General features: G+C 36.7%; 1 protein-coding gene across 2 annotated transcripts in view; it reads right to left on the bottom strand.

Moving 5' to 3' along the window:
• Nucleotides 1-1,354: 1,354 nt before the first annotated feature.
• FRS2 (fibroblast growth factor receptor substrate 2) overlaps nucleotides 1,355-16,092 on the bottom strand; it is a 50,025-nt gene continuing 35,287 nt past the window's right edge. The window contains exons 3-7 of one of the 2 annotated variants that reach the window (XM_033057113.1): nucleotides 15,883-15,974; nucleotides 13,864-14,050; nucleotides 10,688-10,846; nucleotides 9,724-9,887; nucleotides 1,355-9,011 (exon numbers count right to left, since the gene is read on the bottom strand). In XM_033057113.1, the coding sequence (XP_032913004.1) occupies nucleotides 8,061-9,011; nucleotides 9,724-9,887; nucleotides 10,688-10,846; nucleotides 13,864-14,050; nucleotides 15,883-15,948 (1,527 nt within the window). In that variant the 5' untranslated portion in view covers nucleotides 15,949-15,974 and the 3' untranslated portion in view covers nucleotides 1,355-8,060. Of the gene's footprint in view, nucleotides 9,012-9,723; nucleotides 9,888-10,687; nucleotides 10,847-11,519; nucleotides 11,552-13,863; nucleotides 14,051-15,882; nucleotides 15,975-16,092 lie in introns of those variants that run through there. The other variant, XM_033057114.1, reaches the window with a different exon arrangement.

Raw genomic sequence — 16,092 nt, forward strand, 5'->3', positions numbered from 1 at the left:
GATTTTGCGGTTCTGTGATATTCCTGAGGTCAATTCTCAGACAGGTCAAAAGCATTTCTAGTTACTGCCTGTGGCGTCCAGTGCCCTTGCCAGGCCATGGCAGATGGCTGCTCTTAGACCACGTCTCCAGTTACAAAATCCCTCTCAATAAAGAAAAATTGGTAACTATGCCCCTGGCAGCTTTACTAGTGTGAGACGACACTTAACCTTTCTTTGTCACTGCTTTTCCTCTACACAAAAAGCCCTGGTCATATGCAAAGGAAAAAAACCCCAAACCAACCAGTATTATTTTGTATGACTCATCCTCAAGAATTAATGACAGCTGTACCCCTCTTCTTGCTGCTTGATACTAAGTTCTTGGGATATATGGAAAGGTGTTTGTTCTAGATTCAAACTGGCCAGAGACAGAAATCTATCCCAATGGAGACGGCAAAAAAGAACGTCACTAAAGCTCTGCCACAACTCTCACCTGTAATGCTAATTTTGTCAATACCTGGTTAGTATTAGTTCTGGAGTATGTTAGGCTTTTTGTCCTGTTTTCTTCACAGAGTTAGATACACTTCCCTCCACAACCCTGTTCTGAAAACTAGACTACTAATGTAATTTAAATATCTTTAGTTTTCCTCGTAGTTATGCAGAAAACTATTTAAATTTTGCTAGGGCAAATAAAACTTAAACAATGTAAACAGCTTCTCTCAGAATCAGCATTCATAAAGATTTGCTCTGAAGTAATAATTCATTTTAATTCACATTTGCTGCTACTGTGGCGAGTTGGGAGAAAAAAGATTTAAAATGCCTCAGACTTATTCAAGTTATGGTCTTTAAAAGATCCAATGCTCACAGAAAAACTACAGAAGTTAGTACATTTGGTTTAAGGGGCTTTTGACCACTGCTAAGCGATGATTCACAATTGCAAAATTAGTGACACTAGAATAGGAAGAACACAGCAGCAGTGCTGGTTCTGGCCTCCTGCCTCTCTCAGCTGTGCAGTGCCCTCCTCACCTCTGTTGTGCCAAGGGCAATTTTTCAAGTTGCATTGTATGTGAAGAAAAAAAATGGCTCATTTAAAAAATCTCGTTTTAAAAAAAATCTCAATCTCTGTGCATGACAAAGATGTGACAGAAAACTAGCAGAAATGAAACAAAATCTTGGAGATGAATTTACAGACTTAAGATCACCATTATCAGTTTTGGGCATTTTTTTACTACTGAGTAATGACTGGGATATGGAGGCAAGGAGGAGGGCAGAGAGAGGTACATGAAGCAATGATTTAAAGAAAAGCAGAAAAGATTACAAAGAAAATACAATACAGTGACACAACAGTGATACAGTTACTGAAGTAACCCACAGACAATTTTTAAAGTAAAATCAATAGTTTATTGCCATGCTACAATTTTTTTTTCCAATGAAGTTGGCACTGGTAAGGGGAAAAAATGTACATAACACATTTTTTTTTTTTAAATGCACATTTGGTAAGCTTTCTCAATAATGATAGCTTAAAAGAAGTGAAATTATTTTTAAGATTAATGTGGAATGGCATAAAAATACTTTTTTCTGCATAGTATAAGAAATACGGAATGTTCGTAAAAACAAATTCATTGAACAGGGAAAATTACTTGAAATTTTATAAACAATTTGGCAATGGTACTCCCACTGTTTAGACTTTTTTATATAAAAGAAATAAAAATCTAGAAAGCTACCTTTATACAAAGTTGCTATATTTATGCCTTTAAGTAGGAAAAAACATTTTATAATGCAAATTAGGACATACAATAATCTTACAATATGATACAATGTAATGACAAGAAAGGAACGTACAACATAAGATTTTGGCCTTTGTAGAAACGTCTATTTCTGCGTTTGTGGCACACTGGTGACTACTGTATCACTACTAGCAGTCAGCGTTGACGCTAGCGCGGTGCGCGGCTGGCCTGCGGTTTGGCTGGCACACAGACTGCTTTCCAGGAGACCAAAGGTGATGCTGCAATGACGTGAGACGTGGAAAAGGCAACGTGCCTGCTGGTCGAGCCATCTGGGCTGTGGGACACCGTACAACACTCTTTCCTCTCATAAGAGCATTTCTTATACATTCAGTTATTAAGTACCAAAGTCTTACAAGTGAGAACATCTGTGTTCGCGATTTGGCAAAATTTCAAAATACAAAGTTAGTACCAAATATATAATATATTATATATAAAATGTGGGTGTATGATATACACACATATTCCAATGCAAAAAAACTGCATTATTATGGAGTTAAATTCGCTGACATCCATTCCTAAATAACATGACCATTAAAAAACAGGTGTAATCCTGATCTTTCACACATTTTAGAATCACTTCCTCTTTCATACACAACAGTTAAAGCAATACATATGCAAGTATGACTAAGAAATCAAAATTCCTGTAGTTATCTGAACTCTGACCACAACAAATAGGATTTGGTTTTCAGTACATGTAATTAAATATTTATATTTTTACATCTTTTTAGACCATTCCTGAAGAACTTGACCAACCAGGTCCTCAGGTGTAACAGAGCTGTTACATTAGCAGAATTTGATCTTGCAGGAGCACATCCAGTGGCCCTTGAAGTCAACAGAAATCATTTGTTCAGCTTCAAAGGACACTGCATGCAGATCAAACAAGATCTGGAAGGGTCACGCTACTAATCAGAAGATTTCCTGATGATATCAAAGCTCCTTGTCAGACTTCCTTTCCTACTGCCAAGGGGAAGGACCGGAGCAAAGGATACATGGACCCTGGGCTGTCTGGGTTGCTTGGCAGGCGGTGCTGGGAACAGCCACACACAGCACAGCCCCAGCACCAGGGATTGGCAGGGTGAGCTTCATGGCACCTTTTATACCCAGGCTTCTCGTGGAAAGCAGAGGAGCTGCCTCCCCTACACTCCTCACTTGGCAATTCAGTCACTACAGGTCTCAGACAGGAGCTCTGGCTGGGACCCCAAGGCATTTAGTACTTTGTAGACATAGAGGAAGATGGTCCCTGTTCTGAAGGGCTTGAGCCTATTTTTTAATCATAGTTTTTACATAATCTCCTTTCTATATACACATATTTGCTACATAAAATAGAATTACACCAAAGTAATGGAAATAGCGGAAAACATTGTCACAATGTATGTATATTACCACACTAAATAATTACTAAAACTGCAAGAAAATTTTCAAAAATGCCCTTCATAATGTATAAAAATATAGAAATGTCCAACACTTGTTTCATCAACCTTATTTTTCATATTCTGTTTCTACCTGTACACCTACATACTTCCAAACAAAATACTGCGTTAATCTGGAGTAAACACCGTGTTAGGAAAATATCCTCAATAAGACATCTGACAGACTTAGTCACATACCTTACAGCACAGCACAAGAAATAATGTATACATGGTCAGAGTAGCAGATGCTAAGTTACTCTTCCTTTTTCTTCTGAGTCACTTATTTTGTCCAAAAGAGGAAGTAATTCCTAAAGATTGTGAAAGAACCTCAACACAATTTCCTTTTTCATAATCTTCTGTAAGAAGGACATCAGCAAACCTGACTCCATCTTAACGCAGTTTTTTGTGGTGGAATTCCTTCTGGATTTTTTTTTTCCTTGGAGTGTATATGAATTAAAAATAAAGACACAATAAATGAACTTAGGTTTATATTAAGTAAATACTGTCAAATATAAATGCCTGAATTGCTACCTCAAGGAAGAGATGGGAAAGATCATATCATTAAATTCCAAAAATACCTAACTCTATCTATCACAATGAAGGACCGGACTCCTTTAGGGGAAATAGGAGAATTTCAGATTTAAGTCCACTACTAGTTCCTATTCCATTAGTTTCATCTTATTTGCAGCCATTAAATAAATTAGTACAGTGCAGAAATGGAATTTCACCATTGATCTCACCTTACATGAAGCGAGGAATACTGCTTAAAAATAGAAGTCCAAATCAGATACATCATTATATACTCAAAATAGTAACTTGACATTAATCAGGATTTCCATTTTTACTTCACTGTCAATGAACAAGAACAATCTGCTCTTTCCTGAATCTCTCTCATTGAGAAGTGGTTAAACAAAAACAAGAACAGCCAGATTTTGAGCCAATACACAGTGTTATAAAACGAGCAAAATCAACTGCTGGTCTGTCACCTGTAAAAAGCAGCCCTGTTTTGACATTGGTTTGGACTTCACACAATTTACACATTTCCAAGATCCTTTTTACACCCAAGCCCCAGTCAGAGGTGCAAACACACACAAATGTCCAAACATCGGGGCGGGGAGAAGGGCATTATATCAATTTATTATATGAAATTTCTACTCCAACAATTATATTGTCTATAAAAGCTCTGAAGACTTTAATAGGTATAGTGCTTCAATGCACATCATCAGATTCAACCCCTGTCAAATGCAAAACATACTTATTGGGGGAAACAAAAGATATTCTAATGAATGTCACGGTTTTCAGAATGGCCTTTTTCAATATTGTTTTAGGAAGTCAGCAAAAAACACCACAACAATTAAAACAATTGGTCCTTCTTCTGACATCATTTTGAGGAAAATGTTATTTTTCTGATGTAACAATGGAATAAATTCTCACTCCCTGTATTTCTAGCACAATCTTTATTATGTACTTTTGGTCACTTTTTTGTGTTCTTTAACAACTCCATTTCCTTGTTTAAAAGGTACAGTAATGTATGTCTTTCCCAAATCACTGCACTACAGGAATACCCACAGTTAAAGGTTTCCCCTTGTCAAATGTGTATGAAGGGCAGCAACCGACTGCACATTATGGATAAAAAGTAGAATTGATGGAGATGCTACCGCTTTTACAGGACCTAGTTTATGTAAACTTAACATGCCACATTTCCTAAAGAAAATGGTTACATATTTCTAGTTTCTCAGTCTATACACCTGTAGGCCCAAAATAAATATGATCTAAATTCCATTGAGAGATTTCAGCTGAAAACTGAATCCTATATTACAGACACTAAATCTAACATCACAGACTTTAAAAGAGACTGAATTGAAAAAAATATTTACCAAGTCTCAAAGGGTAAAGTGCATTGCAACTGCATCTACTTCAAGGGGCAGAAAATAAGGAATGCTAAAGATCAGAAGTGTGGGTGACAGGGACTATGCAGTATGTTTGCAGCGTACACAAAACGAGAAAGCATTATCCCACCTGTAAAATGTAACAGGTTAAAAAAGTAGTCCTGGAAAATATGTCATCAGACTTGTTAATATAATTAAGGCTACAGACAGTTAAAATTTCAGTATGTTCTCAATTCTGGGGACCAGAGCTACAAAAACATTCTGAAACTTGCAACAATGTAAAAAATATGCTCAGACCATTCTTTTTATCTGAGACTATTCAGAATAAATGCATAGGACAGTGCACTGGAACTAAGGAGGGATATGGCTGGTTGTTGAAATTTCAGCAGGTCACTTATCATCTACCCAAAGCCTCTGCTTCCCTATTTAGTAGTTAAGAATATTATTACTTCCCTGCCTCACAGGTGTGTTTTAAGAGTCCAGTTATTAGTTTAAACTATACAGATGAGGACCATATATTTCTAAGCAGCTAGCTAGATCAAACAGGTTTGCTTCAAAACACGTGCTGAAGCATTAGTTCAGCTCACAAATTTAAGTGAGCTATATGCTAAGACACCAATATTATTAACCCAGTAAGTATTTTGCAATACATGATAACTTCTCTTCAGTACAGACCTGGAGGTCCATAAGGTGAGGCAATGGCAAAGATGTGAGGAAGCAGTTACAGAATCAAAGAATCAGTAGGCTTGGGAAAGACCTCTGAGATTACTGAAGCCAACCTATGACCGAACAACACCTTGTCAACCACACCATAGCACCAACTGCCATGCCCACTCTTGAACACCTCCAGGGACAGTGACGACCACCTCCCTGGGCAGCACATTCCAATGCCTAATCAGCCTTTCTGTGAAGAATTTCCTGCTAACATCTACGCAGCACAGCTTAAGCCTACATCCTCTTGTCCTGTTGCTGGCTGACTGGGAGAAGAGACCAACCCCCACCTGGCTACAACATTTAAAATGCCTAGCTCTAGGTATGAGTACCAATGTCTCCACACAAGTCAGCGAGTCTCTCACAAGAGTATGCAGAGGCTGACCATGAAATAATTATTAAAGGATTTTTTTTTTAAATCTCTTTTGAGTTCCTCACAACGGTCTCAATGACTCCCATCTTTTACTTCAGCAAACTATGTTTTTTGTCCATCTGGTATTTCAGTACCATATAGTCTGTAAAGAATAATGAAAGCCAGAGTGGAAAGGTGGTCTGATACCACCTAATGGTATGGCAAGAGACATATATTTCAGGTGCTACTACTGCTGCCACTACTAAATGAGAGAAGATCAAAGAAAAAAAGTTGTAGGAACAGAAATACACATCAATTTAAAAGACAGAAAGTAATTGTAGTTTGGTTTTTGTAAAACTTCAATTCAAATATTGTGTGGAGACCCTTAATGCTTTTTCAGATCTCCAAATGGCTTTTCTTGCGTGTTTTTCCTCACAGTTCAAGGGTTATTTTACATCCTACAAGTTCACATAAGTGTCAGTTCCTTTGCAATCACGGGCTCAAGAGCAATCTCTTCTGCTGCTAGTACCAAGGTGCACCTGCAATACTGCCAGAATTCTAAGATTATTCAGAGTATTAATAAACAAAACAGAAAAAAAAAAAGTCTAAGGATGCCTCTGGCATATTCACAACATTCTACCTGGATGTACCTGTAACACTGAGCAGCCATCACTGTAACCAAATTCACCAACTGCAAAAGGAAAGCAAGTATGCTCACAGATAATACTACCTTCAGATAATTTACTACGTATCCTTTTAAATTAAAAGTACACTATCATCTATGGATGCACATTTCTAGAACGTACAACTTTCTATAAAGAACTATCAAGTCCAGTACCCTGCCTCCCGTGTAACCTGTGTTTGACGCTTTAGAGGAAGACAATAACTGCATAATAAACCTTTCCAGTTGTGCAATAATGCATGCTGCTGGAGAGCTGGAATATTTCTGTCAGGCATAAAAAAGTAGAACACTGGACGAAGACAACCATTTGACCTTCAAGAGTCTCGCTTTGTCAAATGCAGAGAGTAAGACAAATACATAGGTGACCCTGAACAATTAAAGCTATGTACAAAATTTTGACTTTTAAAACAAGACATTATGGAACAAATAAAAAGGAAACACAAAAATGCAAAGAAAAGAAGGCACTGAACTAAGAAATGACAAGAGAGCCTTAATTCATACAGCCCACCTGTGAATTCCTTCACAAAAAAACCCCAAAACTCTAATGAGATTAAAATTTTGTCAGATTTCAGAGGGAATTTGATATGTCACTTGGAATTCTATTCCAACAGAAGGAGCTTAAGGCTGTTTTTTTCTGTATTTATAGCTCTGATCAACAATTGCCAGTGTGACCTCTCAAATATCACACAAGTTAAGAAAACTGTCAGGAATTAGAGGCCTTCTTGCCCACAGACAAAAAAGGTGTGGTGTTTATATTCCTTGAGATGAACCAATATATCTTGTGTATGTCAAACTGAATGAATTAATGCATTACATACATTTCATTCTGGAGGAACAACTTCAATGAGGAATGAACATCAGATATGCATACTGAAAGATTAGGTTTACCTGCTAATAATGCACATACCAAGAGGCTTTAAGAAGTGTTATAAATGCCATTAATGAGTATAGGCACCAGACCAGAATATTTATAAATTCAAAACTGGCATGTCACTCAGATTCTAATCAATTAAAGAGGCACTGTGAAAGGTGGTGATGCTGCTATGCAGTAATTACTTCTACTGTAGAATGAAATAGTGTTACCTAAAATGAATACTTGCTCTACATTAATTCCCTTTAGTAAGACAAGTACATGAAGTATGCAGAAGTTCTATTAGTCTATAAAAGGCGTTAGTGTTAAGAAATGCAAAGTACTCGCATCTTCAATTTTATAAACTTCACAAAAGGTGCAAATGATTCAATGCTCCCCCAGGCTCACATAGGCAGGTCAGTACTGTTATGTCTAGTTTTCCTAGAAGTACCATCATCTCGGGGCAGTGCTTTTTGCAAGCTTGACATAGCAGCAGTTCTTTCAATGTCTATCACAGCATACAGCTCTGTGCGCCTGGTTGGAGTTTGCGGAAGTGGAGTGGTGGGGGTTTTTGGAGTCTGAGGGTTGTCAGAGTCACTACCACCTTCCAAGTCAACCTGTATATAGTTGAGCTGCCTGTGTTCTAAACTTGGACGCCTAATGTCAAAGTTAAAGACTGTTGGGGTACAGTCCCGACGTCGTGTAAATTCTACTTTATGAGCACTTGCTGGTACTGTTACATTCTCTGTATTGACATAGTTATGCATTAGATCTAGGTTATTGTGGTAGCCATTCAGAGATGGGGTCTTTGGTCCTAAACTGTCATCTTCATCTCTGCTCAGCTTGCGGGCTTCCCAAACAGGAGGCAAGGATGGCAAGTTCTCGTAGTTCAGCAGCGCAGTTCTCCTCTGAGCAGAGTTGTTAATGTTCTGGGTGTCTGAGGTACTGGTTGATGTCAAACGACCTCTCCTGACCCCTGAGGCACTAGGGATTGATAACCTATTTATATTTTCATACACCAATTTATTGCCAGATGGTGTCTCTCTACGTTCATCACTGTCGTACCCAGTGTCCCATTCGCTGTTGTTTGTGCTGCTGCCACTAACTTGATCTCTCCCAAGTTGTTCCAGTTTCTCTCTTTCCATTAACTGCCTTTGAACAGGTGTTGGTCCTAAAACAAACTTCACTCCTTCAGGCTCCAGGAGAACCTGAGCATCTCTGTCATCAGTACACATCTGATCTTCTTTCACTTTAGTTGTTTCAGTGTTTGAAAGCTTTGATTCCAGTGGCACATGCACACTTGATCGATTTTTTCTTTCCTCCTGCACTCCAGTAGTGTTTACGTAAGTGTGCACCTAAAAGGGAAAGAAAAGAGAAGAAATTCAAATGCTACTGTGCCTTTCCCCCTCCTCCAAATGTATTAACTCCCCACTTTTCCAATCAAAATACCTGAAAAGAAAAACTTGTGATAGTAGGTGATTAAGAGCAAAAGTCACCTCTCCTGCATTTTACTGAACTGTAATCAGTTTTAAGTTTTTTCCCTGAAATTTTGTTATTAGTTATGTTAATGTTCCTCTAATGAAAAAACCAGAATTTATCTCTTACACTGATAATTATTTTTATTTGATGTTTTATCTCAGTTGTGCTCCAGTTCTAGAGCTTGACTCTAATCAGGGCTACCTTGGGTTGCTCCAACTTAGCTCATTACCTAGGCAGATCACTGAGAGCTCTACTTTGTTGTCCCTTACCAGGATCTCTCATTATAATGTACAATTACTCATGCTTAAAAAGAATTACTGAATAGTTACTGAAATTTTTGAAGAGTATAACACAAACACATACTTTCTGTATCTTTATTTTTATATAAAATATTAATTCCTCAGCAAGCCATTCTACAAAGTACCATTTGAAAGAGGCAAGGCAAACACTTTTCTGAGGTAGGTAAAATACTGTAGGAATACATTACACCTGATACTGGAAAACCCAAGTGAGAACCTACAGAACAATCATTAGAAAAATCTGAAGTAATGTAGAACCTAAGCAGCACAAAGGGAAAAAAACACCCACTTGCTCCTCTGCTACAAGTAAAGGATGTGTTGATTCTTCACCGACAGAGGGGAGGCGTGCGCTGCCGACAGAAGGATGTCTGCTGGAAGGGTGTGATGAAGCATCTCCAAAAGATGGGTATCTGGGATAGCCGTTGGGTAAACTTTGTGCATTGAACCCAGGAGCTGATTCAATGAGAAAACAAGCAAAACCATATTAAAATGGAACATTTTACTGTATATGAATAAGATACTTTATATCTTAAGTTTGATTTTCAAAAGAGAAAGTGAAATATGTAAAACAATATTAAATATTCACAAAGCTCAATTTTGCTTGGAGGAAGGAAATGGAAAACAGAACAGTATCCCGGTATTTACTGGAACACATTTCTGAAGCAACCACTGAAACCTAGGTGTATTACACACCCAGTAAACTCTCTCTGACTTCTCTTTCCCGCATTAACATCTCTCTCTGACACAGACTCCTTTACCTAAGTTTCAACTTCTCTGAAATCATCAGTAACTGGAATTCCTTGTTTCAAATATCATGCCATCTACCTGGGATTTCAAAAATATCAGATAATTTTAGGTAAATACTTCACTCTCTCATTCATCTACTCAGAGCAAAAGAAAACCAACTGCACGTGATTTAAACAGTATTTTTCCCCCTAATAAAAAGTTTGAAACATTGCCCAACATCAACATTTCTCTGAAATGCTACAGGTAAAGCATGTAGATGTATCATAAAGCCATTCAAAAGGTGTATTCATAAGTGTTCTTGTACAAAAACTAAGTTCCCAAAACTTTGTTCTTGAAGATAATCCTCAGCAAGTACCTCAAGAGAATGCATTACTGGTAATTAGCCTCTTAGCTTTAAATTAGCTTTCCTTTTAATTACTTCAAGATTAAATTCAAATCAAATGCTATTTTCAGCTAAGTACCACATTACACTCAGGTGTGTCATCTGACAGAAGAATCGTACTTACTTGTAGGTGTTCGAGGCGTTCTTGGTACTTCCAACTCGGTTTGATGATTATTCCTTTCTACTACTGGTTCTTCTACCACATTTATGCTATTATTCTGCATTATCTCTTGTAACATGTTAAATAGCTCTTCTGCCCGGGCACACTTAAAGGCAAAGATTCCTATAAATACACAAAAAAAATAAAAAATCAAAACCCTCTAACTCAGAAACATGCCTTGCAATATACGTAACTTTCAAGAACTAGAACTGGAATCCACATAATGAATACCTGTTAAAGGAACAAAAGTGTTATGAAATTCTTTTTGCACTAAAACACACAAAATTACTGTGATAACCTTTAAGGTGGCTATCTAATAGAAGGATAAGGTTCCCATGCACCAAAAGTTAAATTAGAACAGAAAACTGATTCAGTTAGGAGCAAAACTAAGTTTTGAGTGCTAAATGAGGGGAAAAAACAAGGGTTTTTTTCTTTTTTTTTTTTTTTAAAGCTGAATAAAAGGATACCTGTTAAATAAATATATATTTTTAAAAACATAAATGAAACTACAGTGGTGCTACAAAGTTGTATTTCCTAAATCAGATTTCTATTAAACTACCATAAAAATAAGATACCTGCACAACAGAAAAGGATTGAAACACTGGATAAAAGTTTAGTTTCTTTAAGAAGACTAAAATGAAAAGCTAGTAAGACAAACTGTGTGAAACAGACAGTAACAAACTAATTGCTTTAGGCTAAAGGATAGACACAGAACACAAAGTTAGCAGCAATACCATGTATTTTGCGTGTGTATTGTGCCACTTTGCCTTTGAACAGCAGGGAGTTCCCAACTTACCCTCACCGGCAAAGTCGCAGCTTTGGATTATTCTTCCATTGAAAGCATGAAGTTAAAGTTGACATGCTTGTTAAACGTGGGTGCAGGTGCTCATTTTTTAAAGTGAGTATTACAATCTTAAAACACTCTTTACCAAAAACTACCTACCAATATAGCCACTTCTGTAAGTGCAGTTATGTGAATATGCTGGCAACTACTATCATCATATATTTATTTAGGGATGCAGAGCTGTGACAGATCAGAAGCACCAGAAATGCTTCACGTGGCAGATCATCACACAACCCCAGCTGGGAATACACCAAATGGGCTATGAGGAACAATATTTAGTTATTAATACACAGCGTCTGCAATCAATAAGCTTCATGTTTGCAACACTGCAGCTACAGAGTTTCTACTACTGTATGTCCCTGATCCATAATCCAGCCATGTACAATAGTCCATATTTAATATTTTGTATATTTCTGAACATTCACACTGTATATTTTAATCTTAATGGACAAAACCCAGGATTTTTTTAAAATCCAGGTTCACAAACTTTAAAAAGCTCCTAGTATGTTTCTGAGAAATTCAGCTGCCTTTAAATACATTCATATTAAATACAATGTGATCTATCACACAACATGGTGACATACCAATTTCTCCAGGATTTATATCCTGAATTCTCTGTTGGATGTGCTCCCAAAACACATCTGCAAGGTTTTTAATACCTAGCACAAACTCAACGTTTCACCATCATTGCTTTCACGACTTATCAATACAAACAACTTGATATTAAAGAAAAAAACAGAAATAAGAATACTGACTAATATAAGAAGTTGCTGGGTAGTATTCAGGGAATTCTCAAATGAAAAACTTCTTGGTCATCCCATGAAGCAAAGATTAAGTTTTGCAACTGTGCCCACAAAACCCACTGTAGGTCTCAGGAACAATGTCCCATTGCAAAAGGGCAGCAAAGAACATTTTCTGCCAGATTTCTTTTTTCTCAATATTCACAGTATTTTAGTATTACATAAGGAAGGCAAGAAACAAAAGAGGGAGGAAAGAGTTGCTGCTTACACAGCCTGCTTAATCTTGTTCTTTAAAAAAAAAGAAAAATTAGAAGGCAAGCAGAGAAGTCAATCAGATTTGGTATAAGATTTTGCAGACTTGCTAGTAGAATGTAGAGAACAACCTTCAAATTAGTATTTTCAATTAAGTATTATTAGTATCTGTTTTCAACGTTCAGAAGAAATAGTAAATTAAACCTGCCAGACCTAATAGAGTGATTATCTTCAAAACAAAGTTTTTTACTTTAAGAATTATGAAAATTTAGTTTAGTATGAAGTATACTTCAATGTTTGAAAATATCTCCATTTCTCATTAGGAGAAGAACTGAGAGTGCCTTTTAAACTCCCATTGAAAAAACTCAAAACTTTCTTTCTTTACTTCTGCTTGAGAATGCCTATTGAGACTAGGTTTATTTATTATGCAGTTCTTCCATCTTTCTGATTTGGTAACAGTGAAATTAAAAAACAAAATCTGCAATTTCTCAATGTCTAAAATTATTAATAAAAACACTGGTAAATGCCAAAAATCCAGAAGAACACTGGAACTTAATTTCACAACATATGAATGCATAGGAACTCCAACGACACACAGCTATTTAACAGTAGGAAAATGCAAAACAAGGGTGAGAGCTCAGCAGACACAGCTCTTCTCCTGGGGACTGCTGCAGGGAAGAGATAAACATCTGAATGTTCCCAGAGGGAGCCAACCTTGGCCAAGACAGGCATGGTCTGGGTATTGGAAAGGTAACAGTCTTTTTTCTGAAAGCCACTCAAAAAATAACTGAGCGTAGCTGAAGTATACACACCTCAAACAAAAACATCAAAATTTGAGAATTAAGTCATTGATATTAATGAAAGTGGTATTTGCATTAGGAAGAGGCTGAAACATAACTGTGTTACTGAAGACAATAATAAGGTGGGGACATCCCGTTTGTATCAGTGCTCCAGGTTTTTAGAGAATTCTTTGAATTCTGAGGGGATTCCTCCATAGTTTCAGATTCTACTGCCTCCCCCTGAAGTCAAGTCAACCTATGAGGCAGAACTTCCCTGTCAAAACCACCTCCTAAGTTGACCAAAAGAGTACTCACATAAAAGCTTGAAGCCCTCCAAATGTCAAAAACTATGTGCAACTCAAATCCTCATTCTACCACAAAACCATTCCTCATAAGGTTTTTTTTTCCAGAAACCACATTCACATATAGAACTACAGCCTTTATAACTCTTGCCAAAGGACTGAAAAGTATCTTCCAACATCAAATAAATTCCCAAAAAGCTTTCTAGACAGCATTTCCACATACCTTGTCCAGTTTGACACCTTCGACCACTTTCAAAAGAGAAAAGATTTGAGTCATAGCCATAGCGACGGAGACAGAGGTAGTGCCATTTTACAGAGTCCCTTTTACGGGTGTACAAAATTAGTTCTGTATCTGTAAGTTCCATTATGCCAGAACCCAGTTCATTACCATCATCATCCACATTAATAACCTATAAAAAAGAAATTTAAAAGCATTAGATAATTATTCTTTTGAGAAACAACACCACTTTTTATAATCTTAATGCCTGACTGGTAGACTCCATCTGTGCTATCATATTAGTTACAATCCTTTAAGTGAATGTTTAAAGAAAAATAAAAAAAGTACTCAACAAACTAGTTTCTGTGCTACTCTAACCCAGAATTTAAAAAATTAAAATAATACTATTTAAAAACAATATAAATGGGACTGCCTAACATTACTGTAAAATCTGATGAGAAATTTAAAGTAGAAGAGATTTATAAGTTAAATATTTTTTTAAACTGGGTTTATGTACATATTCTAGTATTCCCACATGGATAAGAAGGCATACCTCAGATAAAGGAATTTTTCACAGCCCCATGTCTAAAAAAAAATAATATTTGCTTTGTCATATAACCCCACTTACAGTTGGGAAAAGGAATGAGAAAGGGTAAGTGGCTCCAAGATAAAGCTTTCTTCACATACATGTATAGCCTTGCACTGTGCTGAATCACCAGAGAGTTTTAGATATTTTGCTCCCTTTTTAAAGTCAACAAATAATTCAAATGCTTTATAGTCATCTTGTGTGAAAAGATGCATATAAAGCTAGTCCTGTTCTTTCTGCTTTTAAGCCAGTTTTGAGGTCATCTGCATCCTTTATAGAATTTGGACAATATATACTCCCCTCTATTTTACCTCACAATGCAGCTTTTAGTGGGATTCTTTCTTAATCAATAAAAAAGCTACCAAAAAATTTTCTAACAGAATTAATGTTACTCCTTAAAGATACAAATTCAACTTGAAATCTAGTCAATTGAAAAGAATTAGGAATCATTTCATCTGCCTGTGAGGCTTATACCCATTTTCCTCATTTTACAGATAACATTCTTTCATCTCTCCCTCCCCCACCTCCCCCAACCCTGTGGCTAAACAAACAATAGAGAAATTCTGCAAGGAGAAAAATAGGAACTAGTTACACAAAGTGATGCATAAAGAGCAAGAAAACAGAAAAATATTTTGTCCTTCAGCTTTCTTAACAGATAATATTAAACATTTCCAGAAACTCCCATGGCTTTAAAGCTCATTTCATTGCTGCTCACAGGCAACAGATGAATCAATTTTCACTATGGAAGCATTACTTTCCTTTGTCAACTCACAGAGACAGTTTGGAGCACAGAAGCAAATCTGACTTGTGTGACCTATGCAAAGGTATGTTGACTTTCATTCACTGACTTCAGCTGCTTCACACTTAGCATATCAAGCACGTGAACGAGTATTCGCAAGCTTATAAATTCCGGAAATATAGGGGATAAAAGAGCACTTAGAAATAAAATTTCTCAACGTTAAGGGACAAAATTTTTCAAAATGTGTAATCAACAGTCCCAAAATTTTCTATAGATGACCCCACATTCAGGTTCATAATCACACTTCCCCAAAAGTATGCTTATCCCCTTTTTATTCCCTTATGCACAGGACTCCTTTCCTAACTTAACCTTCTATAACCTTCCATACGATATGCAACAACACTTACTTGGGCTCTACCAACTGAAATAGAGATGGATGAAAATCACAGGACTTCTTCTCCTTCCTGAAGATCAAAACTGTCCTAAAAAGCCTACCCTGTCTAAGGAATTCCTGTCATCACTGATAAGAGAGGGCTTCTCAAAGGCACACTAGAAACCTGTAGCCACAGGCACCTGCAACTCCGGTATTTCAACTGTTCAGAAATTTGTACTCTTATTTTCATTACCTTTTTTTAAATCATAGACCTAGTCTGTAGGAAAACAACAAAATAGTTCACAGCATATCACACCAGCTGCATACCTTAAACTTATTTCGGTGGTTATCTGGGACAGTTTCTTTATCTGGACAGCTACAACAGCTACCCATGACTTCTTTAGAAGACCATCTGATCTCTAAAAGGGAAAAAAAAAAAAAACAACCAACAAAATAATCATTTAGTTGAAGTAAAAATAAAGTAACATCAACAAACAACCCATTGCAAATTACTCTGACATGCAATTCTTCATGATG

Source organism: Catharus ustulatus, chromosome 4 (assembly GCF_009819885.2).
Source record: "Catharus ustulatus isolate bCatUst1 chromosome 4, bCatUst1.pri.v2, whole genome shotgun sequence".
In the NCBI taxonomy this organism is placed as follows: domain Eukaryota; kingdom Metazoa; phylum Chordata; class Aves; order Passeriformes; family Turdidae; genus Catharus; species Catharus ustulatus.